The following is a 25245-nucleotide window of genomic DNA, read 5'->3' on the forward strand; positions in this document are numbered from 1 at the left end:
CTACCATTTGAAGTCCTCCCTGTTCAAAACTGATAGGGGATTAAAGAGTTGTCTGGAAGAAGAGTATGCTATGTCTGCTCAACACCAAACCTACTAGGTTCACCATGAACCATTCAATCAGAGCTTGTGTCTACGTGAACCCAGCTCATGGTTTACATGATTCTTCTGGCTGGGTTGTTTGGGACTCTGTAGGAAAGACCCAAGCAAAGTAAGAAAGCTATTTTCAACAAGTATTTAACATATTTCCTATCACCCTGGTTCACTGTTAAAACAGTATTTTCTGAAGCGTGGCTGCTGCTATCAGATATAAGGGTTGGGGGGATTCCATGGTCGATTACATTTGGAAAATGCTGGTTAAACAAAGTTAAACAGGTATCTGTACAGCAGGACTTCTCAGTATGCTAGCTTCATTGTGACATTCCTAGAAGGGAGCTATCAAATGTGATGTGTCACAAATATACACGCATATAAAAACATCTAACAGTGATTTACTAATATGTTAATAGTGCTTATCTTTGGGTGGTTGGATTAGGGAGTTTATTTTCTCTTTATCATTTTATGATTTTTTTTGAAATAACCATCTATTGCCTTATTATTAAGAATTTTTTAAAGTTCATTTAAAAATCATTTACCTTGCCTACTTCTGAAAGGACTTGGGCCAGTTGAGAGTTGAAAATCTATTGAAAAAACACATTAAATGATGGAAATTGAACAGAGTAAAATTGAACAGGTTGAAAAGATATAGATCAATTTTGGCAACTGTATTGAACAGATTTAATTTCTTGGGCAATTAATTTGGTTCTAAGAAACATAACAGTTAATTTTAGGGCACAAGTGGGAAACTCTGCATGACAGTTACATTCTGACAGTAGAAGACATTTAAACTCATCTGTGATAAGCCTTTTTTTTCAATTTTTATTTTTTACTGAAGTATGGCTGATTTACATAGCCACTGTTTTATTTATTTATTTATTGGCTGCGCTGTGCAGCATGTGGGATCTTAGTTCCTTGACCAGGGGTCGAATCCCGGGCCCCCTGCATTGGGAGCGTGGAGTCTTAACCACTGGACATCCAGGGAAGTCTGTGTGATAAGCCTTCTTACATGCTTATAACTCTCTAGTTGGTTTGTTAATATAACATTTAACTTATCAATGGTTCTAGATAAGCATGTTTGTTAGATCTTGAAACATGTGTGTTTGATATTCTGAAAACAAACAACAAAAATGATGCAGCTTTTTTGGGGAGAGGGGTTGGAAGAAATGTGAAGGCTCTGGAGCTCTGGCACCATGACAAAGTGCCCTCTGGTGCTCACGGCATTTCAGACCAGGGCATCCTCGCTCATATCCTTGAGCTCTAGTCTGAGTGGAACTAGAGAAAGCATCCTTTTCTTTGCTTATTTATGATTTCATGTTCTGCGTCTCATCTTTCCTCCCTCTTCTACACTTTCTCTCTTTTCTCTCTCTTGAGAGAGGGCAAGACAAAGCAAGGGGCAAATTCCGTTGATTCCTGGCCGTCTCTGATGGAGTTTCCAGGGTTGTCAGATCATAAATACCTCTTTCTCTTGCTTTAAGAGTTTAAAAAGTGTAGATTATGCCTGAGGCCCAACTGTTCTTTGGCATCATCTATTCCTAGAAGTGCAAGATGTCATTTTATGATTATTGACTAAAGTGAGAGGTGATAAACATCCTGCAAAACTTCCGCAGATCCACACCTTTTCACCCTATTATTAATTATCTTTCCATTGCGGGCCAAGACTAATATTCAAAATTTCTAATTACATTCTTAAGTGTGTCCTAACTTTTAATATATGTCGAGCAATTAAATGGCATCTTTTTGTTGCTTTTCTGACTATAGGATTCCTTTTTGGTTGTTGTTCTTGTTGAGGTTTTTATTTCATCTTCAAATATGAATCAGGTGAAAATTCTCAGAAGATAAGTCATACATATTTCATTTTGTTCACTTATCATAAGCCACTCTCTTCCTCCTTTGTACTCATTGGTTATGGAGATACATGGAATAATAAGAAACGGAGGGCCAGGCCATGTTTTCTTACCACAGAAAGTCATCGCTACAGTGTAATGAAAGAACCCCACTGCACACAAAAATCCAGTCATCAACTTGGAGTGGTTTTTTGGTTTTGAATTCAACAGATTTCACATACATAAGTTATCTGAGTGTTAAAATTTTGAAAGTATAAACCAGAATAATAAACATGAATGAAAACATAGATAATTTACCTGTATTTATTTTATAATATATGCATGTATTGCTTTATATCTTCAGAACAGTATTATGTATCATAAACAATATACCCAATGACATCCCCATAAGTGGTTTAACACAATACAGTAACATTGAGTTACCCTTCCAGATAAATGAAGGCAATAAACAACTCATCAGAAGGAACTAAGAACAGCAGAGTTTAAAAAAAAACCAGAACGATTCATTTGCCATTTCTGTGACAAAGAAATTAGTCAACTTATAAAACACTATCCTTCCTACATCTTTCCATTATGTATCTTATCCAATTTTGCTATTTAAATTAAACTGCAACACATCAGAAAAATAAAACAGTTACTGAGTGGCTCTGCAGATCACTTGCCTAATTGTATGGAATATAGCGGAGATAACGAGCTCATTGTGAACTGCAACAGCCATATAGCGCGGCTCGTGAAAAGCTGATGGGACCGTTCGCACCGCATAGCAGAGATAAACACCCCATAGGAGGAATAAAAATTCAGCTGTGAGAAGAACAAACAAACAATTCTCTGTTAGTTTTATAGGTGAAGAAAGAAGTAAAATTTAAGCTCTTTAGCATGCATTTTGTGTCTAGGATAGAAACACATAGAAATAGATGCATACAAAATGTTCATATATGAATACCTATGCCATATATTTATTTTAAATTTTTATTCAGTGTATAGAGGATTTTTTCACAGGTACACTTTGTGGTTTTTTTTAATTAAAAAAAATTTTTAAATAGTGTTTGGCATCTCAGACTTTGTGTGTGTGTGTGTGTGTGTGTGTGCTAATACCTGGCTTTTTCCTAAAACAACTGTAAAATAATTTTCCACATTCCCAACCTAAGTTTAAGCTGTTCATAGAGCATCTGGGTCACAATAAAGTCCTCAAGGCAACAAAAGTTTATAATGTGTTTATATGCAGCTCCTAGAAATTTAAGTTCTTACTGCATTGAGTCTGGTTCAATACATAAAGACCTCCATTGCCAGAAATGTGAGAAAACAGGCTGCTAAACATTCAGTGGCATAGTTTATAATTGAACTATTATTTCTTCACACATGACAGACATCCTATCTTTGGACGGTATATGCTAAAGGCTTAGTGAAATTCACAATCACCTTGTTTGCTTGCTCAAGCCAGAAGAGACAAGCATAGCGTAGCAGTTAAGGATAGGGCTTCAGAGTCACACTAGACCTGATGGGGAATTCTAGCTGGATCCCTAATTAACTTTGCACAATCTGAGGCAATTTAACCTCTCTGGTCACAGTTTCCTTACCTGGAAAATGAAGATAATAAAAGTACATATTTCATGGGATTATTTGCTAATGAAATCAAATAATGGCTATAAAGCACTTAAGAGTTTCTGACAGAGTAGATGTCAGATAAATAAATAAATAAAACAGATGTTAAATAATTGGTTCTTACTGTTAAACATCTCCTTAGACTTTTTTTTTTTCAAACTGAATGTTGTTATTTTAATTCATTCTGAGCAGTAACTGTTACCATCCATTTTATCTGTCTTAGTGACATGACCTCATGGGAACATGATATCTAATTAACAAAAAGAAAGCTCTAATTTGGAGAAAACATTTCACCAAATGCGTTACCTAGGGGTAACCTACTTATATACTGAAACACTGATTTCTAGTCCCATATGCCCAGGTGTTTTACCTGCCAAAGTTTCAGCATATTTCTACCATATTTAAACAATAAGCAGTGCCCTACTCATTGAAAATCCCTTAAGTAAACACATCTGTCAAGAGTTACTCTAAAACCCTGATGTGGTCAGAAGTTAAAGGGAAAATAAACCTCACTCAAAGGTCTCCATGAGATTAGAGTGGAGGTCCCAATTATTCTGTATGTTGGCCACTGGCCATGTCTGTGAATGTTCTTTCCAGCCTAGCTCTACTGGATCAGGAAAAGGAAAATCAGGAAATACTGACGTGTTCGTGTATAACTTTCTTTCCTAAGGCTTGTACTTCCGTCCATGCTACTACTATTGCCTCTTCAGTCAGGTTTGAAATCTCAGTGCCACCTTTCACTGACACATTTCTACCCTGAGTTACTTTTCATATGTAACACTTCTCTCAATGTCCACAATTATAATCCTTGCCTAAGCTCCTACCAGTTTACTCCTTATTTGTTACAATTATTTATCATCTGCCCCATCTAAACCTGGATTCACCCTTTATTAATTCATTCTTCATAACAGTGACAAGTTCATTTTTCTGAAGCTCCACTTTGATCATATCAGGATTTGTCCAAATCTCTGCCACTCCATTTGGGTTAACTGATCCGTATTTCCATTAGAAGATTCACTCATACCCACTTAGGACCCTGGAATAATTCCTGCTCCCAAAGGAAGACTACAGGGGTTCCTGCTAGGGCAGACATGTTTCAAGTTTCAAGACTTTGATGACTTTCTTGCAAGAAAGTTTCAAGACTTTCTTGCCACCCAGGCTTCCTGTTAGCTGTCCCATTGCTTGGCCTTATTCTTTCGTGCTTGTATATTTCTTAGACTCTGACTTCTTATCTAGTCTCTGGCCCTCAGGTTAGCGTTTTGTGAGGAGCTGCATGCATCTTCATTTAGAAATCTTCAGCAGCTCACTATTATTTTACTCCTTGCCCTCTATGACCTCATGTTATGCAACCAACACAATCTCCCAAAGCTCCTCATCATGAACTCTGAGCTGACCCAGGAAGACTCACTGTCCTCTGAACACTCCAAAGATTCTTCGTGCTTCTGAGTCTTTGGTCATGCTATTGCTCACATACGAAATCTCCTCTCACCCACATTTCTAAACATTAACCAATTTTTCAATGTCTGATTCAGGTCCCACCTCCATCACAAGGCCACCTGAAATGATTCTAACTTACACTGAAGTTTCCTTCCTCTAATCTCTTACAATTTTTAACTGTCTATACTACACAATGCAGAGACTAACAATGCCACACAATATATAATTGGGAGAAAATTGTTCATGGAGTCTGGAGCCCCGACTGTGATGACCTTCTTCAGGGCAAGAATTGAGTCTTTCATTTATTTTTTCTGTCTTTGCCCACATAGATGATAGCAACAGTACTGATCACACATGGATAAGATTTAATAAATATCTGTTGAATTGAATGAATATAAATGATATCAGTTTCACGTCATTAGAGATGTAGGCTTTCTGTTACCTTACCACTCCATCTAACACTGATGGATGTCTAGATCAATCTAACATCTATATACATGATCCATCTATATACATGATCCATCTATATACATGATCTAAAGACCATACTGGCATTATTATTAATAGTGGCAATTGCTACTTACTGATAGACTGCTAGGTGTGTGGTACTGTGCTTGGCACACAAAAATGATGAATGCCAAAATATTATTATTTTTTTAACATCTTTATTGGAGTATAATTGCTTTACCATGGTGTGTTAGTTTCTGCTTTATAACAAAGTGAATTAGCTACATATACATATATCCCTATATCTCCTCCCTCTTGCGTCTCCCTCCCACCCTCCCTATCCCACCCCTCTAGGTGGACACAAAGCACCGAGCTGATCTCCCTGTGCTATGCGGCTGCTTCCCACTAGCTATCTATTTTACATTTGGTAGTGTATATACGTCCATGCCACTCTCTCTCTTTGTCCCAGCTTACCCTCCCCCCTCCCCGTGTCCTCAAGTCCATTCTCTACATCTGCGTCTTTATTCCTGCCCTGCCCCTAGGTTCTTCAGAACCAAAAAATATTACTAAACAATGCCAGTACAAAAATATACTGTAATTGAAGGATTCACATGTAGCTGAATTATGAAAACACTATCCCCTGCCACCTATTGCAGTGTTTTCGTATAACATTATACTGAAGATTTTTTTTTTAAAGAAAAGTAGTTATCAGGTTAATTAGTGTGCTACAATGGAGAATTACATTTAAAAATATAAGACAAAATAAGATTCCTCCTAATAGCTAAGCTGAACATTAAAATCATTTCATTAGCAATATCAAACAATATGATCTGGCTGAAAAAAAATATAATTAACTTCAGACTAACACTGCAATTAGTAAAGAAAATATGCAGATGTTACCAAATTTTGCAGTGTTATTACATGGGAGTTGAAATATGTGTTGTGCTTCTGCTTTAAAAAATAATTTCTGGTGGTAAATGATTTTGATGGGAGGCATGGGTATAGTTAAAAAGGGAATTGCATTCATATTTGAAGATTCAAATAGGGCTTTCAGAAAACTGAGGTATTCTATTTTTAACCTATAAGGAATAACACTCAGTTTAAAAGTTAACTACCATAGCTTTTAAAAAATTAATATGCCATAATGAAAGTAATTTCAAGTTATCTTTCCAAAGGCCTGGGTCAAGCAAAGAAGTGAGAATTAATATCAGTTCTTTGCCACTGAAGATGTCCCAGATCTGTGATCTTAGAACACCCACAAGGGCTGAGAGAAAAACATCAAAGTACAAATGTCCCTCAAGCTGTGGTCCCCTGCTTTGCCATGTTGCAAAGGCATTTTGTATTTAATAACATTTTATGCCTCTTAGCCTGTTTAAAAATTAGTTTACATGGCACAAATAAATACATACAGGAAGCATTTAGGTTTCATTTTCCAAGTGTGTCTTTTAATGTCATCTTCTGTTTTTCTCTAAATCCTATCCACTTAGAAAATTTATGGTCAAAGTAAACTTACTCTGTTTTTATTCTAATAGTATGGTGGGTTGCATAGAAGTTATGGTTAAGTATTAAGTCAAACAACTTCAATAATGCTTGAGAACAGCTCAAATTCTATCATTCCAGGGTTTGACTGCAAACAAGCCTTGATATTACGGAGGCTTTCTGCCTTTTCTTTGGTTAAAATAAAGACAGTTACGAGACGTACAATGATGAAAACCATGAGAATGATACTCCTGGTAGAATTTTAAAGGGTGAAGTGATTTTGTGAGACCACGTGGTCTGCGGGTACATTTTTCAGTGTGTGGATGTGGCCGTGAAAGTGTTGCTTGGTGAGTTGCAGTTATCCTGGTTGTGGTGAAGTCAGTTTATTCACCTGAGAAGCACGGAGAAGATAGATGTTGCGATGTATTTCACCACTAGGACACCGGGGGCCAGAATGTCTGTTCCCTTCTCAGCTCCTGGGAGCAGCAAGTCACAGGGGTGGGCAGAGCTGGGCCGCAGGATACGCCCGTGGAGAAGCTGGCTCCATCCCTGCTGACTCATCGTGAAGACAGCAGAACAGGGCCTGGATCCCAGGTCTCCCAGTTCCTGACCAGGGCTCCCTAAATTACATCCTTCAACTGAGACTTTCTTTTGCTTTATTACTAACAGAGGTGGACAAAATCCTTGGAAGTATTTTTATACTATTGAAGAAAATAAACATTTTTCCAAGCAACAATTGTTTGTGTTTTAAACAACTAATATACTAATTAGAATTAGCCAGTGGTAATTAAAAGAGTTCTACTCAAAAGTACTTTTTGTCCCTTATTTCTTCTGACTTCATAGCTAACATCTGTTCAATGTGCCAGGTGCTGTGCTGAATGCATTTTGTACATTATCTACATTTGATTCCTTTAAAAATGACTGGGGCAGAATTCTGAATGCTGAAATTTCAAGTTTGGGTCAGAGGCACTGTGTGGTGATACTAAGGAACACTGTTGTTAATCAAACAAACTTTACAGTTCATACAGCGACCTAACTGTCCTATCCTCTTCCCCACTGGCTGCCGGGAGCGCTAGGCAGAACTGCGCTGAGTACATTTGCAGGTTGGCTTTTCTTCACTGCTCCCTTTCACAGAGCTCTAGACCTGGGGTCAAGTTTTTCACAAGCTCCACTGGACTGGGGAAGGGACAGGAAGTGTACTTTCCCTTCTCTCTGGCTTATGTGTTTAAGATCTTTAAAGTTTGAGGTGGGGTGACAGAAATGTAGTGAACCCAAGGTTCTTCCAAGCTTATGGACACACATTAAAGGTCATGAATGCGAGAAGAGACAGAAGAGAGGGACAGGATGAGATCAGGGCCTCTGAGGGCACAAGGTCAAGGGCAGGGCAGCAGGCTGGGTCTCCCAGGAATGTCCCTTCCATTTCTCTCTCCCTGCCACTTGCCTGTGTGTTGTTTGAGGTGGGAGTTGGAATTGGGGTTATTTGTTACCACTTTAAAAATGTATTTTAAAATTTCAATCCTTTATGGAAGACTGACGGCATTGAGAAGTGCCGTTGCTTGGGCGACATCACTGGAAACTCACATGTACTTTTGAAGGGCTAGCTTGAGTGGTTTTAGAATGACTGTAGTGGGGGTTACCATCCCAAGACAGTCTTGATCCCATCACAAAATCCCTTTCACTTCCAGAAAGAAAAATGGCACTGTAAGGATAAAATTAAGGAACAAAAATTAATTAATTTATCCTTTTTCTCAGCCCTTTAGCATCAAATAAATACTCCTCAAAGAAGTAAAATATTTTTCAGAAGATGTAGTATATAGATAAAAAAGGAAAATAACCTCCACTTGACTCATTCTAAAAACACTCAAGCAAGACCTTCAGAAAGTATGTGTGAGTTTCTCATGACATAGCCCAAGCCTGTCAAGCTTTTATCCTTTGATTGAAAATTAAAAATACATTTTTAAAATGTATTTTAACATTATGTATTTAAACATTACACATTAAAAAAGCTGTGGTCAAGCTTTTATCCTTTGATTGAAAATTAAAAATACATTTTTAAAATGGTAACCAATGATGCAGCGCGGATTAAGGCATATGGTACATTAGAATAAAAAAAGATGTATGCAAATGATCCTAAATCATGAACATTAATCTAAGTCAGATGGAGAGGAAGTCTAATCTATTTTCCCCAATACTCATTAAAGGGTGCTTATGTCACATTTCACCTGTCACAACATAGCCTAATCTTCTGGGGTGATTAAGTATCTTAATCCTTAGAAACAATTGCTATTTTAGAATTTCCCTATATAACTCAGTAAGAGTTACTGTATTCTTCTCAGTTCCTTCTAAACACTGGTGTACAACTCATTAAATTACTGAACACACTGTCTGTTTTTTGTGTTTAAAATATTATACCAGGAAAGAGGAGAACAAAGAAGAGCATGTTAATGAAGAAGAGAAAAGATTATATTTTCTGTGGTGAAAACATTCCATGTGAAATTTCATGGAAATAAATGAGTACTTTTGAACAGTAAGGAAATCAATGTTGGAATTCTCTGAAAGCAACCAAATCTTTTAAAATTCCCAAATGGAATATGTGAACCCAAGCTTATCATACCTGTTTAATCACTGCTTAGATTTCTCTCTATGTCTTTTTGTAAACTTGGTGAATAAAACATAAAGCAAGGGATGTCAAGCTCTAAGGGGTTTTCAGAACCATGAGATACCTCATATACTGGTGGACTTTTCACAACCAGGAAGAGATGGGGGAAGATCCTAATTTATAAAACAGTCCTTGTTGGGGGATAGTTATTAGATCATGTAAATGCAGTTGAGAAGAGTTAGGCCATATCAGAGATACAGAAAGCTACAGATAAAAATAGAAGATAAAGAGAAGCCTGGATCGAGCTTTTTGTATATCTTCTTGTGCTGGATAAGGAAGGCAGCAAAATAGCTTTATTCTCAATTATGTCCATTTTTATTTATTTATTTATTTATGGCTGTGTTGGGTCTTCGTTTCTGTGCGAGGGCTTTCTCTAGTTGCGGCAAGTGGGGGCCACTCTTCATCGCGGTGCGCGGGCCTCTCACTATCACGGCCTCGCTTGTTGCGGAGCACAGGCTCCAGACGCGCAGGCTCAGTAATTGTGGCTCACAGGCCCAGCCGCTCCGCGGCATGTGGGATCTTTCCAGCCCAGGGCTCGAACCCGTGTCCCCTGCATTGGCAGGCGGATTCTCAACCACTGCGCCACCAGGGAAGCCCTCAATTATGTCCATTTTTAATCACATTAGATTATCACCACCTAACTTCTGGAAGAAATCAAGAAAACATTTCAGTGCTTGCCTAGATCTGAACTAAAGTTTGACCCAGAGATTTAGCCATGGAACAGAAATTATAAATGTCCTTGAGGTTGCCATCCCTCAGCAGTCAACTTTTTGCAGTGCTATTGCTTTTTCTCGTAGGCAAGGTAAGAATCTGCCCATTTACTCTAACTTACCTTGGTCACCGGTGCTGGTTCAGTATGTTGTCTATGTTCTGAACGTGTAGTCAGAAATTGACTGCTAACCAACTAAGTATATGGAAGAATGAACTCCACTGTATTACCACCTCTGCTATCGAATTTATGTATTCTACACTTGGAAGCTATATATTGGAGGACCTTGGCTGCAAGCTCTAAATCTAGGTGTAAAGATGTGGTCTTGTGACATTAGGAAGGTAATTCATACATGAGAAGTCAGTTCCAATCATTTGTCAGTTTGTACCAACCAACTAGGAAACTCACAGGGTAATGAAGTTTTAACTTTTTAACCATGATAAATTTTATTGCTATTGTGAAAAATCCTGAACATGAACAATTGACTACCAATTGACTAACTGGCATACACAGATTCAGAAAAAAAATCTCATAATCCTACTAACAACTTTTTTCAAGATGAGTATGACTTGGGATAGTTATTTGCTTTCTCCACTAATTTAGGGGAATGTTTGCCCATCCCAACTCCTTTATTCTTAACACAGCTCTAGGAGAATGGTGAAATAATAAAAATTTTTATCAAAAGCAAATCAGTTTTATTCTACTTCAATATTTGTAAATGCACTATGCAGTATTTTAAAAATTATAATTCTGATTTGCCATGCCAAATTTGTACCAAGCTCTTATTTTGACTGGATAGTTTGTATAAGTCAGAGGTCAAATTTCATAAAAGGGCTGGGACTGTCATTTTAGTTTACATAATTTGCTCAAAAACACCTCCCTCAATCTGAACATACACTTTACCGTTAAAATTGATTTGGGGACAATTGTGTAACTCCTGGATTTTTAGCTTTAATGTGTCTCCTCACACCGGTCTAACCCTGACCATAGAAAATATTACACAATAAAGGGAACTGAGCTCCTTCTTTGTTCATTCAGCAAATATTTCTCAAGAGCCTACAACTGACAGATACTTTGTTAGGTGCTAGGGATATAGGGTGAACCATCCAGGCGCTGTTGTGAAGAACAGATAGCTAGCTACTAGGCTGGGAGAGGAAAGAGAGTGAACAGATGTGAGAATCCTTCCTTTTGCCTTCAGTGAGCTACAGATAAGATACTGAAACACGCTTAGAGAAGTGCTGAGTCATATAAAGATGACTAGGATAAGTACTGCGGTATTATCTTTATTATAGATGTAGATGATTTTCAAAGAAGTATGGCAGCTTAAGTTTTTCCAGGAATTCTAGCCTGATCTAGAAATATTCTGGAACATCCAAATTTTGAGGTTCTCTTTCCAAGAGATAAAATAAAATCTTTTTTTTAAAAAACAGACTACTGGGTCTGTAAAGTGTTTCTCACCCTGGCCAATGTTCACCTGTCTTTCCCAGTCGCAATGTTTAGAAATATCTTTATTTGCTTTCCATTAAAGTTTACTTCACATTTTTTTATATAGGACAAACAATGATTATTGAGAATTATAAACAGACATAAATAATAATGGGATTCTGAAAGTCATTTTTCTTCCATTTCTATGTTTTGAAATATTTCCTATGTTTTCAGATATTTCCTCAAAGATGAAACTGAGGCTCATAGAGGTTGAGAGGTTTTTCCAAGTAGTTTTCTATACCTGATTCCTCCTTCTGAAACACCTGTGGTAGGAAAATCACCTACCTGGGCAGGTCTGAGCAGACCCGTGCAGTAAGCAAAAATAGAAAGGACCCATTCTTTAAATTTATGACCCATATTTCTACCTGGAGTTCTACTTCAGTGGGAAAACTAGTATCACACTCTTTCAAATGGTTCTTTATTTTGCATTAAAAAAAAAAATAGATTGTTTCTGACAGGTAAAGGTGATCCAGAACACATGTTTATCAATAAATTAACCATCACTTTTCCTTTTTTTTCTAAATTGACTTCTGACACTGAGCTTCTTGACAAAGATTTTTCACAACAACTTTAAGGTAAAACCTATCTCCAGCCTCTCCACATCCTTCCCCCTGCATAGAAACATTTCTGTTTAGGAAACAGGGAATAATTTAGCTTTCAGTACATGTTTCTTTCTGGCTGACTGATGATACATGGATTTATTCTTGAATAACAGCCTGGATATAAAAAAGATCTAATGGTAAACATGCTACTTATAGAAATATATAAAGAGGACTGAAAAGAGGCATATGTTACACATTAGCAAACATTAAATTAAGAGAGGTTAAATATGGAACATCTAATACCACATGCAGAAAGAGAAAGAAATGAAATCGCTGTAGGGCAGTGTGAAAAAAAGTTCATAGCAACCACATGTTTCTGAGTTTTCAAGATGGTCCTAATTTCAAATATTTGTTCCTGTTGTTAAATCACGTGTCTTGACTTTTCTTTAGAGAATTGTGTTACTGCAAGAAAAGTGTAATTTTTGAAACTAAGGTGTTGCAGTAGTTTATAGGACAAAAACAATGACTGGAAGATAGCAAAAACACCACCACCAAACATTTAACTTCTTACCTCTTGATCTCTGCACCCTATCATTAGTCTTTTATTGTCCAGTATTTTACAATCTAAAGAAGGTCACATCTGTGATTTCTATATAGAAATAAGTAGGAATACATAACTGACAGTAACCTGCAATTTATTTTACATAAACTTTCTTTATAAATAAGAATTTTATATGATAAACAAGATCCACTGAATACCTATAATGTCTTTAGTAAGGTGTTGAACACTTTACAGGAGATATAAAATATATAAAAGCCTTATTCCTCTCATCAGGTAGTTTACTATTGGTTTACATAGATAAGTGAGAATTGTTAAAAATTATTAAAAAGCAAAATTAGGTGGTAAAGACTCTTGGTACAATGGTAGTTCAATAAAGGAAGACAACCACTCGGACCTGAACCCAGGAATCTTTATAAAAGAGAAGTTCTTTGAGGCATGGTGAAGTTTAGAATATTGTAAAGAGGTATAGAGAACATTTCCTTTGATAGGAACAGCGGTGGAGGCGGGTGGGAATTGTGTGAAGCATGAAGGAAATGCCTAACTGGAAAAGAGGGTAATGCTGAAATACATTGTAAATAATGCTGGATGGTTACATTTATTGTGAGTCTTAAAAACCTGTTAAAGGAATCTGGAGAACCAGAAAGTGATGTGATAAATCAATAAACTCAATCTATTAATAGATTGCTTTTAGGAGATACACACACACACATACCCACACACACACCCCCCCAAATTCAGGGATTTTGGAGTTGGAATCATTAGAATGGAGAAAGACTCAGAGCAGTGCTTCTCAAAGTGCGGTTTCAGGACCAGGAGCAGCAGCATTGCCTGGGAACCTGTTACAAATGCAAATTCTTGGGCTCATTTCCGCTTGTTCATTGCCTACCCAATGATGCCTCATTATGAATTTCAGTATTATACTCTTTGTAAAATATAAAAGAAATATAATGGGCTTTGCTTCATAGTAATATTGGAAAATGATTTTTCCTAGTTTGGTTAACTTGGATTGAAGAACGTAAAATAATGTTATAGGTTTCTATTAAGTAGAAATTTTATATCTGTACAATTTGTTTAATTTTCATATCCAGACTAAAGTTAGAATCGGAATTGCTTCTTACCTTAGTTCTATGCTTTATCTTCTGATACTGATATTGATATCTCCTGATACGAAACTACTGATATCTTCTTTGATATTGATCAAAACAATGATGATTGACTTTATATATTATCATTATAACAATTCCCTGTATGTACGCACATTGCTTTATTATTACAGATATCAGGCCTATAAGATTCCTAAAATATCTTGTCCAGAAAAATATTATTCCATTTAAATTGTAAACTAAATACACATTAGCTTCTAGCAAGATAGTAAATGTGAACATTCAACGAACAATTGCCAAATATGGGGGAGACAGAAAATGGGAATTAAATTCATGGGTTTATTTTTGCCAAATAAAATTAAGATTTGTCCCTGGTTGACTGAGGGGAATGACAACAAAATAATAAAGGGTTTTTGTACTTTTGGAGGCTTAGTTTAAAATAGCCCAATAGTAACAACAGAAAAATTCCTATGGATTTTTCTCTTCCTCATTTTTCAAAAAACTGAGCTACCAGAAAAATACTCTGTTTTTGGCCCAACTCATCATGGGATTCTTCCAAGCTCTCCAGTTTCTCAGTCACATAACTTACTACCTCCAAGGAGCATGGCTTTGTGTTTGTATAATACTGGACCTCCAGAGAATTCCCAATAAATTATCGTTAGAGGAAAGATTAATTAGAAATTTTGCCCAGAGTGCTCTAGATACCAAGTCTGATATATCATAGGACCAAAACTATATAAAAAATACCAGTACGTTTCCTTTTTCCTCCCAGCTAAAGAAATAAGTCAAGAGAACAGCTACTGTTAGCCAAATAGGGACACACTGATAGGACGGAAAGCAGAAAGTCTCTCTGTACAAAGAAGTTGCCTTTACTGACTGCATTTCTCCTTTTTGATTACATTTTCTGAACAAAGCTACACACCTTTGAAAAAGATGGAAACTCTCAGAAAAAGTTTGCATTCCGCATGTCATTATTATCTTTTCATAATATTGTTTCGCCAAAACCATATTAGGTGAAATTCCTTTAGGGTTTGTGAAAGGGCTTGGCAAGGCTTCTAACGAAGTCCATTTAAATGCTAGTGGGCAAAGGACAAAATAGCACAAAGCAAGTGATCACATACCAACTGCTGTCATGTAATCCCAGCGCTCAACGAGGCACATATTGAAGATGAGGTGATCTGATGTTTGCCCTTGGCCAATGAGTGAAATCTGCCTTTCCAAATTCTGGCAAACAGATGAAGTCCAGCCAATGAGAAACCAAAACACTACCAGGAGTATTACTGCCAGCATCCTCATGACCCGTCCACCGGTCATGTATGGAATCCGTTGGGCTGTTCGTGAAAGAAACACCTTCAAAACCCTGGAAAAGCAAGACATCAAAATGTGAAGGCAAACCTAACAACCAGAAAGTAAAATTCTAAAATATCTCATTTTTCTAGGTGAAATTTAAACCCACCCAAACCTACTTAGGCAGAGTTTTAACATAAAAAACAAACAACAGTGTTGCCTATACTTTTACTGAATTTCATTCTAGTTTACCTTCCAAAAGCAGAACAAATATCCTGCATTAGGGGTCAGTGAGTCAACAGATTTGTGTAGGATGGAATTCTTTTGAGTATGTTTTAATATTTCAAGGAAAATTCTCAGGACCTTAGAAAGATCCATAGGCAAACATTGCTCAAACAGGGTTTCTGAGGGATCAAAAAATAGTCCTAAAAGTGAGTAGTTGGGTTTTACAATATTATACTAAGTCAAAGACTTCCTTAAACCAGTTATTTTTTTTTACAGTAGAATGTTATAAAAGGTATTTTCTGAAAATCATTTTATATAGCCTCCCTTTATAGTCATTTTGTCACATTACCAAAAATAAGTACGAAAACAATAAGAAGGGTATTTAAATACCCCTGAATAAGATTATTGCATTAAGGAAGAGGATATGACCTATAAGAAATGCAGTGATTTTTAAAATTTGGGGTTTTTTTTCTGTATATATGACTCAAATGTGCAGCCAGAGTTGAGACCTACTGGATTACATGATATCTAAGAACTGTTCCATCTCTAAAAATGGTGTGAAGACAAAATCCAACCTTACTATAGGGATCTTTCCAGCCATCCTTTCTTTAATTTCATCTCCAGAATATTCTTAGCTGATTTTAACTCCCCATTCTCATTCTGATATTTTAGGTCACAATATTGTGGCTTGACATAATCTACCATGAGTGGTTTATGATACTATAAGGGTATCCATAATCAATTCCCAAAAGGCAAAAATGAATTAATCTTCCCAACTTTTCTATTTCCTCCTCTGTCTGATTCTTTCAACATTTTAAATGAAATATTCATATGCACTATTCATAAAAATCATTATAAATATGGAAATGAAACATACACACCTGAAATAACCTAGACGTATTTTACTATTTTTTCTCTCAATGCTGGGCTTTGATAGCGCTTCCAAATTAACACAACACATCCAGTAAAGAAAGTTATTTTCTAGCAGATTCTTATTTATCCTTCCCCCCTGCATATCTTTAACCCCACTGTCCTTCACCTAACACACAGCATGAAGTTATTTAATTCTGAATAAAATACTTATCCTCAATTTTTATGTGGAACAATGTCAGAAAGGTATTAGTATAAAACAAGAGTACAAAAGATCACTTTACTCACCATTTAACTACAGATAGTCCCCAACTTAAGATGGTTCGACTTAACGATTTTTTGATTTTATGATGGCATAAAGTGATAAGCATTTAGTAGAAACTGTACCTCGAGTTTGAATTTTGATCTTTTATGGGGCTAGTGATATGTGGTACGATATTCTCTCCTGATGCTGCAGCTCCCAGGCAGCCACACGATCACAAGGGTAAACAACTGACCCACTTACAACCATGCTGTACTCATTCAACCATTCTGTTTTTCACCTTCAGTACAGTATTCAATAAATTACATGAGATATTCAACACTTTATTATAAAATAGACTTTGTGTTAGATGATTTTGCCCAAGTGGAGGCCAATGTAAGTGTTCTGAGCACGGATAAGGTAGGCTGGCCTAAGCTATGATGTTAGATGTACTGAATGCATCCTCGACTTTACGATATTCTCAATCTACAATGGGTTTACCTGGACATAATTCCACTGAAAGTCAAGGAAGATGTGTAGTTCACCAGATTAGCAGTTACTTTCCATTCCCTGGGTGAAACATACTGAGTATGGCCCGTGTCATGCTGAATGCTAGTACTGGCAGCGAACGCAATGTCTCTCTCCAGTATGCCTCAAACACTTTTGCTCCAACTAGCTGAATTGCTACTTGTTAAGAATCAGTTGTACTTGTCCCCAGATTATGCCCACTGTTACCATCTTTTTTTCTTGATAGTTGATAGCTGATTTGTAATATTATATTAGTTTCAGGCATACAACATAGTGATACAATATTTTATAGATCGTACTCCATTTAAAGTTATTATAAAATAATGGCTATATTTCCCTGTGCTGCACAATATATCCTTGTTGCTTATCCATTTTATACATAGTAGTTTGTATCACTTATCCCATGCCCCTAACTTACCCCTCCCCCCTGCCTTTTCTCCACTGGTAACCACTAGTTTGTTCTCTGTATCTGTGAGTCTGTTTCTGTTTTGTTATATACATTCGTTTGTTTTATTTTTTTAGATTCCACATATACGTGATAAAAGAGTATTTGTTATCATTTTATATAATTTAACTAAATTGACTGTGTAAGCAAAGGAGACATTTGTACAAAATTCTATTTTGAATGCTTTGGAAGGACTCCATAAAGGTGAGTCACTAAAAGAAACTGTTAACTTAGGGGAAAGTAAGAAAAATTTTAATATATTGTGGTGGTCAACAAACCAAAATCCAGAAGGAGTCTACACTCAGATTACCTCAAAATAACAAACAAAAACTCTTTAGATTCTCACTCCTACTTAAAGAACCAAAACTATGAACAATAGATAATACATTGCAGTGATTTATGCTACAAAGAGAACAATTAGATCCACAGTCAAAGAAGAGGACTTACTTCAAAAATATTGGTGAATGATTATTTGTATCTTAAATTACAGTATCTATACACTTCTTTAACCCCTTTCTACTTTAAAAAACTTTATTCATTAATTGACCAATCACTAATCCATTAAGAAGGCTTCTACTATAATCAGCAGATCAAGATTCAAAAACTCTATCCTAGGAATGAGAGAAATTTCTTGGAAAACTAATATTTTTGCCAGTGCCAATCTTATTTTTTGTAGGAGAAACCTGCAGCCACTATGTGCACATAATTGTTTCTGGTTGTACCTGGATGAATTCTAAATTCTGAATGATTAGGATCTCAAAAGAGGGAATCTGAACCATTTTTCTGGTCTTCAATATTTTGGCGAGGGCCAAAAGAAAAAGAGAGAATTGTTCCAAATTCTAGCTTGACTATATTTGAATATCTGAAATGTAATTATAATGAACAAAGGTTTATGTAGTGACAACCATATGTGAGGTATCATACTAGGCATCATGGAAGGCATAAGATATGATTCCTGTCTTCCAGAAGCCTACAATCTAACTAGAAATAAGTATGTAAATAGCTACCATATAAAACAGCATATAATTATATGTTGTTGTGTGTAGTTAGTAAGTCTAGGAACCTAATAGAATAGGGGCTACTTGGTCTGGGTCTTGATGGATATCAGTAGGTAGAAATGGAGGAAAGTGGAGAAGATATAAGGAGACATTCTAGCTGAAGGGAATCACATAACAAAGAACAAAGCAGGGAAATGTAAGTTGTCTTTGAGGGACAGTGGGTGGAAATGTTTGGCAAGAGGGGAAGTTTTTTTTCAACCCACAGGGACTCCCAGGGATTTTTCAAGTTACTGCGAAGGGTTTCATTGGGTTGAGAACCATTGCTTCAGAGAAAAATAGTTATGATTTATATTTTCTTTCCATGGCCAATATGTGGGAAATCATTTATTTTTCTGACACTTGAAGATTTTCACATAGAAACTCTAAACCTCAATGAGAGGAAATATTGAATTTTTAAAATACTTCTTAACCAGATGAGTTTGTCATTTGCAGAGGAAATCTATATGACCCCAGTATGGTAATCTTTTAATCAAGAAATCCAACTTCTAAATTATCAGAAATTTTCATGCTTTCCAGATGACCCCATGGGTATTTATTGTAAAATCTGAGAACTCAAGATTGTCATAGATCCCCAAATCTCATTTCCAGAGAGGAAAAGCCAAAGCAGAGCTCTCATGAGTCTCCTGTTACTGCTTTTACTGGCTTTCAAACACTAGAAAATTCCATAACACAACTCTGCACGGCAATCTAACCATTTCAGGATATTGGTTTTTGTAAAATGGAATAAGATGCATTTTTCTAGGATTGCCTTAAAATAAAATGAGAAAATTCTGCTATATCTTTAAAAAATGAGCTCTTGTTAGTCTAGGGTTCACTGCCTAGAAACCAAGTTCTAAAAATGAAATCCTTAGCCACGCATTTATATGAAATACAGCTGTAGAAAAAATGTAATAATTAAACTTATATCGATTACTTTTCCTACTATTTTTTCCACAGATAAATTTTTAAGCTACCATCTGTTCATAAGGTTTCACTATTCTAAAGGAAAGCAGTAATGTATACAAGAGGACTGCAAAAAATTTCCAGAATTTAATATAAAAAGGTATATTTAAAGCATATATTCAGTTCTCATTATTAATAGTAGATACATTCATAGAAATCATGTTGAAATGATAAAAAAAAAAAAGGGGGGGAAACCCAGGAATTGGCTGTCACTATATGTCTGCCTCTACTTTTCCACGTTCCACATTTCTAGTCTGAGCTCATAAAACTCCACTGTAAGGACTTGTACTTAGGTTATCGATTATCTGCTTCAAATATCTAATTGATATTGTTACTCCTTATTTAACTTGATCTCTCTCCAGCTTTTGGCGTGGCGGAGGCACTTGGCTTCCATTATGTCACGTTCTCTTGATTCTCTGCCTACTCCTCTGTCAGCAGCTTTTTAGTCTGTGTCACAGAGTCCTCTGCCTCAGTCTTCCCCTTAAATAATAGTGTTCCTCAAGGATCTCCTAAACTTAGTCACCTTCTCTTCTTGCTCTACAGATTATACTGGGAAATTCCATCCACAATCCTGCTTCAATTATGTACATGCTGGTGAGTCCCAAATCTGTAACTTCGGTTTAGATCACTCTCCTGAGCTCAAGATCTGTATACTCAGTGACCTACTGGACATCAACAGGTTCCCCAAATAAAATCATCACTCTCTCCACTCCTCTCTCCTCTAACCCACTGTGTTACCTGTCTCAATGACCAGTACCAGTTAATTGCTCAAAGCAGAAACCTAGGAATGAACTTTGATACTTCTCTCTCATTTACATTCCGGACACCAAATGCATGATTAAGAACTTAATTTCTACCTCTTAAATATCTTTCAAGTCCTTCTATTTTTCTCCATTTTCACTGCCACTATACAGCTCCTGGTCATCAACCTCTGTCTTCAGTAATTTCCTAACCAGTCTCCTTATTGGTCTTGCCCACCTTCAGTCCACACCGTACGCTGAAGCCACAATGATCTTCTTAAACGGCACTCTGATCATGTTTCTCTCCTGTTTACAGTCCTTCTGTGGCTCTCCACCCAAATCCTAGCTACCTTACAATGGTAAAACGCCTTTAAAAACTGGTTCCTCCTTGCTTCAGCATGCTCATCTCTCACTATTCTTCCCTTCCTAGGGTCCTGCGGGTCCCTGTGGACTATATGCAGGTGTCCCCTATCTGAACCTCTGCCCTCAGCTTCCTGCACTGCCCCTCCCTCCATCAATACAAACACCTAATTTAGCTAATTCTGCATATTTCTTCATGGCTCATTTGAGATGCCACTTGCTCTGGGCTAGTGGTTCCCAAACCACTAGCATCAACACCATCTGGAAACTTGTTAGAAATGAAAATTCTTGGGTCCCATCCATACCTACTACTATGTCAGAAATTCTGGGGATTAGGGCCCAGAAATCTGTATTTTAACAAATCCGTTAGGTAAATTCGGACGAAGGCTATAGTTTGAGAGCTTTTTTTCCCAAAAGGCTTAAGACTGGTGCAGGTGTCTTTCTAATGGGCTGACTGCTCTAAACTGTCAGATAAATTTTTGAGTTTTTGTTATGCTGACACCAAAATTTAAAGCCTCTAGTAACAGAAAGTTTTCCATTTTCAGAACATTTGCATCTGTTTGTGATTTGGCAGCATCTTTTTTGTGTACTAAACGGGAATGAACATATATATATCCTCAAGCCATCTAGTCTTCTGTTCTATTAATTTAATCGGAATAATCCTAAAGTCTTGAAGTTCTCCATTAGACCTGAATTTCTATCCATTTTACTACTTTCTTAGAAACTCCAGAGAATAAATGTTTCTGATGAAAAGTAGGAGGTGATTATTTTCTTTTATAAATATAAAGCCACTCAATTCTTGACAAAAGAGCCTTAAGAGTGAATAACACAAAAAGGGCTGAAGTCACTCCCTCTCAGTTTACTTTAAATGGTCACAAGCCCTCATGTTTATTAAGCTTTTCAACAATTTCTCAAAATTTCATTTTCATAAGTAACCTAAAGCTGCTTCTTGGTCACTGGGTAGATGTTAGGTATATATTAAAAAGGATCGGCATCACCTAGGCAGAAATAGATTGTTAACATTTATCAGACATGAAGTTCAGTAAACTGTTGTGCCTATTTTAAGTTATTGCTATTACAAGAAGGAAAACTCACAACTCAGCTTCCCAAATATAGGTATTTTTGTCCATTTCAGTGACCTGCTTGTGCTCTCATATCTCATACTAATCTTCCTTTCTTTTGACCTGATTGTAAGTAGATAGAATAAGGCAGAATGATGAAAAAATAAAGGAAGGAGGAAGGGTTACAGGACTATTGCAAGTCAAATACAGAGCTAGAAGGAACTTGCGGATTATCTCTTCTGATATCAGAAACAAGGAAAGAATGTCTGCTCTCACCACTTCTATCCATCATTGTACCAAAAGTTCTAGCCAGAGCAACTGGTCAAGAAAAAGAAATAAAATGCATCTATATTGGAATGGGAGAAGTAAAACTGTCTCTGTTAGTAGATGACATGATCTTATATATGGAAAACCCTAAAGAACACACACACACACACACACAAAATCTGAGCTAAAAACCACATTCAGTGAAGTTGTAAGATACAAGTTCAACATTAAAAAATCAGTTTTATTTTTATATACTAGTGATGAGCTTTCTGAAAATGAAATTGACTAAACAGCTCCATTTACTATAGCATCAAAAAAATACCTAGGGGTAAATTTAACCAAGGAGGTAAAAGACGTGTATGCTGAAATCTCTACAACATCACTGAAAGAAACTTTAAAAGATCTGAAGAAATGGAAAGACATTCTCTGTTCATGGATTGAAAGACTTAATATTGCTAAGACAGCATTATTCCCTAAACTGATCTACAGGTTCAAGCCAATTTAACAAAACAGTGTGGTACTAGCATAATGGTAGACATATAGAACGGAATAAGACTGACCATCCAGAAATAAACCTCTACATCTCCAGTCAATTGATTTTTGACAACAGTGCCAAGACCATTAAATAAAGAAAAAATTATCTTTAAAAAAAAAATCTATTCAATAAAAAAGAGAGTTCCCTGGCAGTCCAGTGGTTAGGACTCGGTGCTTTCGCTGCCGTGGCCCCGGGTTCAATCCCTGGTCAGGGAACTAAGATCCCACAAGTCACATGGTGTGGCCAAAAAAAAAAATCTTTTAAACAAATGGTCCTAAGGACAAGTGTATATCCAAATGCAGAAGAATGAATTTAGACCTCTACCTCACATAATATACAAAAATTAATTCCAAATGAATCAAAGACCCAAATGTAAGAACTAAAACTATAAAATGCTTAGAACAAAACAGAGGTATAAATCTTCCTGATCTGAAATTAGGCAATGGTTTCTTAAATATCATACCAAGGCATATGTAACAAGAGAAAAAATAGATAAATTGAACTGCATAAAAATAAAAAATTTGTGCATCAAAGCACACTATCAAGAAAGTAAAAAAGAAAACCCACAGAACTGGAGAAAATATTTTCAAATAATTTATCTGATAAGGGTCTCAGATCCAGAACATGTAAGAACTCATACAATGCAACACAAAAGACAAAAAACCCAATTAAAAAATGGCCAAAGGACCTGAATAGACATTTCTCTAAAGTGATGTATAAATGACCAATAAACACCTGAAAATAATCTCAACATCATTAGTCACTGGGAAAATGGATAAAAAGATTTTCTTCCCTTTGCCCTTTAAAAAATTTAAAGTATCTTACTGTATTTTATGTATCTTTAAAAGAATACATAAAATAAATAAATATTAATATCTTCCAGTCACTTTCAAAATTTACTAGGGGGAGGGGTGGAGTGGGAGGCTGGGGTCAGCAGATGTAAGCTATTATATACAGAATGGATAAACAGCAAGGTCCTGCTGGATAGCACAGGGAACTGTATTCAATATCCTATGATAAACCATAATGGAAAAGAATATAAAAAAGAATGTATATATGTATAACTGAATCACTTTGCTGTACAGCAGAAATTAATACAACACTGTAAATCAACCACACTTCAATAAAAAAATTTACTAGGAAACAAAACTATCTATCTATCTATCTATCTATCTATCTATCCATTCCCACAAAGTGTAAATATTTGGTGCTAATGAGTGCAGTAGAGAAAACTGCTACAAATTGCACTGTATCCAGAGCAAGCAGTACTGAATAATGCATGAAATGAAAATCCCTAGGCCAGAGCCAGAAGAAGGATTTTTTGCAGCCTGCTTAAATATTTGTTTTAAATATAGTACAGGAAAGTCTTTTGTTTTTTCTTGATTAGCCTTAGAAAAAGGAAAAGGCAATTTGTTTTCAGAAATCATATTACAGGGAATAGGAAAATGTTCTTCTAGCATTAAGTTTCTTAATCTCTCTCTACCCCCTTTCATTTAAAACAGTTCCTCATTTTTCCTCCTGAAAATATACTCAGATTTTCTGAGACTAGAGATATTGCCCTTCCAGGTTTCTTAAAACCAACCAACCGACCAACCAACCAACCAACCTAGCTTAGCAAGTATTCTGTGAACCCACACATGCATGGATGTGCCAGATGTTCTTTTAGATCTGTCCTACATCACTAATGTATTAAGTCAAACATTATCTATGGTTACTGAAGGAAACTCTTTTTATAAATGAACCTTCATTTTTGCCTATTTCAGCTCTATTTTTCCTTATGATCCATACTGAGCCAGCTAAAACCTGTCCCATTCTCCCTTCTCTCTTTCTCCAAAGAGAAACAAACAGTTTTAGGTTCAAATAAATTGCATTGCATGAATGGCCTGCCAGTGAGGTGGGGCGGTAGGACTTGTCTGCCCTGGGTGCAGGTAATAATGTCTGTAGAGAATTTAACGCAATAATAATGACAACTCAAAGCTGTTCTGCTTTTTATCATCACCATGTGCTGGTGATTCTAAACAATGTCAGTGATAAAATACTCCTCCCTGAAGGACTGGACCACTTTCACCACCTTCCCCTAACTTGTTACACCTCTGTATTGCACTGTTAATAAACAAAAGACTTGCAATTTTCCTTTGGATTGGTATGGTAGTCTTTGGCTGTATGACTCTCAAATGTGGGGAGAGACCACTAAATAAAAAGGTGGGAGATTTGATAAAAGTGAATGAAACCCTTAAGTTCCCGTCCTAGGCTAACAGTATCATTTCTAGTGACAGACTGAGATCCTATTCCTTTTTCATATTTTCTTCAAGTTTTCAGAGCTACTGGAATTCTGTAAACACTAAAATTGATCAGAGATCAGGAAAGAGAAAAAGAAATGTTGAACAATTTTACTAAGCTTTGAGGGAAATGGCTGAAATAAAACAAGAACTCAAGTGTTTCCTGTTTATCCTATTCTCAAGGGACTAGAACAGTCACTTTATTTATCAGTACTGATAACTGCCTTAGAATTTTCTGCCTAGAGAGGTATTACTTTTTAAAAAAAATTTGAAATAAAAAATGAAGTTCTTATAAAAATGAGAATATAGCATTCAAGGGACTTGATCCCTTAGCTCAGGCTACCTTGATCCCTCAAGCTACCTTGGGTCAGGTCCGACAAAGCCTGGTTCTTTAACTTTCTCTTCAAGTCTGTGACCTTCCCCATATCCTTCCAATGAATTC

At 36.3% G+C, this 25245-nt stretch overlaps 1 protein-coding gene across 1 annotated transcript in view; it reads right to left on the reverse strand.

The window, feature by feature from the left end:
• The window catches only part of GPR158 (G protein-coupled receptor 158), a 331787-nt gene that overhangs the window by 10073 nt on the left and 296469 nt on the right, over window positions 1-25245 (reverse strand). Inside the window, exons 7-8 of the mRNA XM_061181580.1 lie at window positions 15087-15325; window positions 2603-2741 (exon numbers count right to left, since the gene is read on the reverse strand). Coding sequence (XP_061037563.1) covers window positions 2603-2741; window positions 15087-15325 — 378 coding nt within the window. The remainder of the gene's footprint in view (window positions 1-2602; window positions 2742-15086; window positions 15326-25245) is intronic.

This window comes from Eubalaena glacialis, chromosome 2 (assembly GCF_028564815.1).
Source record: "Eubalaena glacialis isolate mEubGla1 chromosome 2, mEubGla1.1.hap2.+ XY, whole genome shotgun sequence".
Classification (NCBI taxonomy): domain Eukaryota; kingdom Metazoa; phylum Chordata; class Mammalia; order Artiodactyla; family Balaenidae; genus Eubalaena; species Eubalaena glacialis.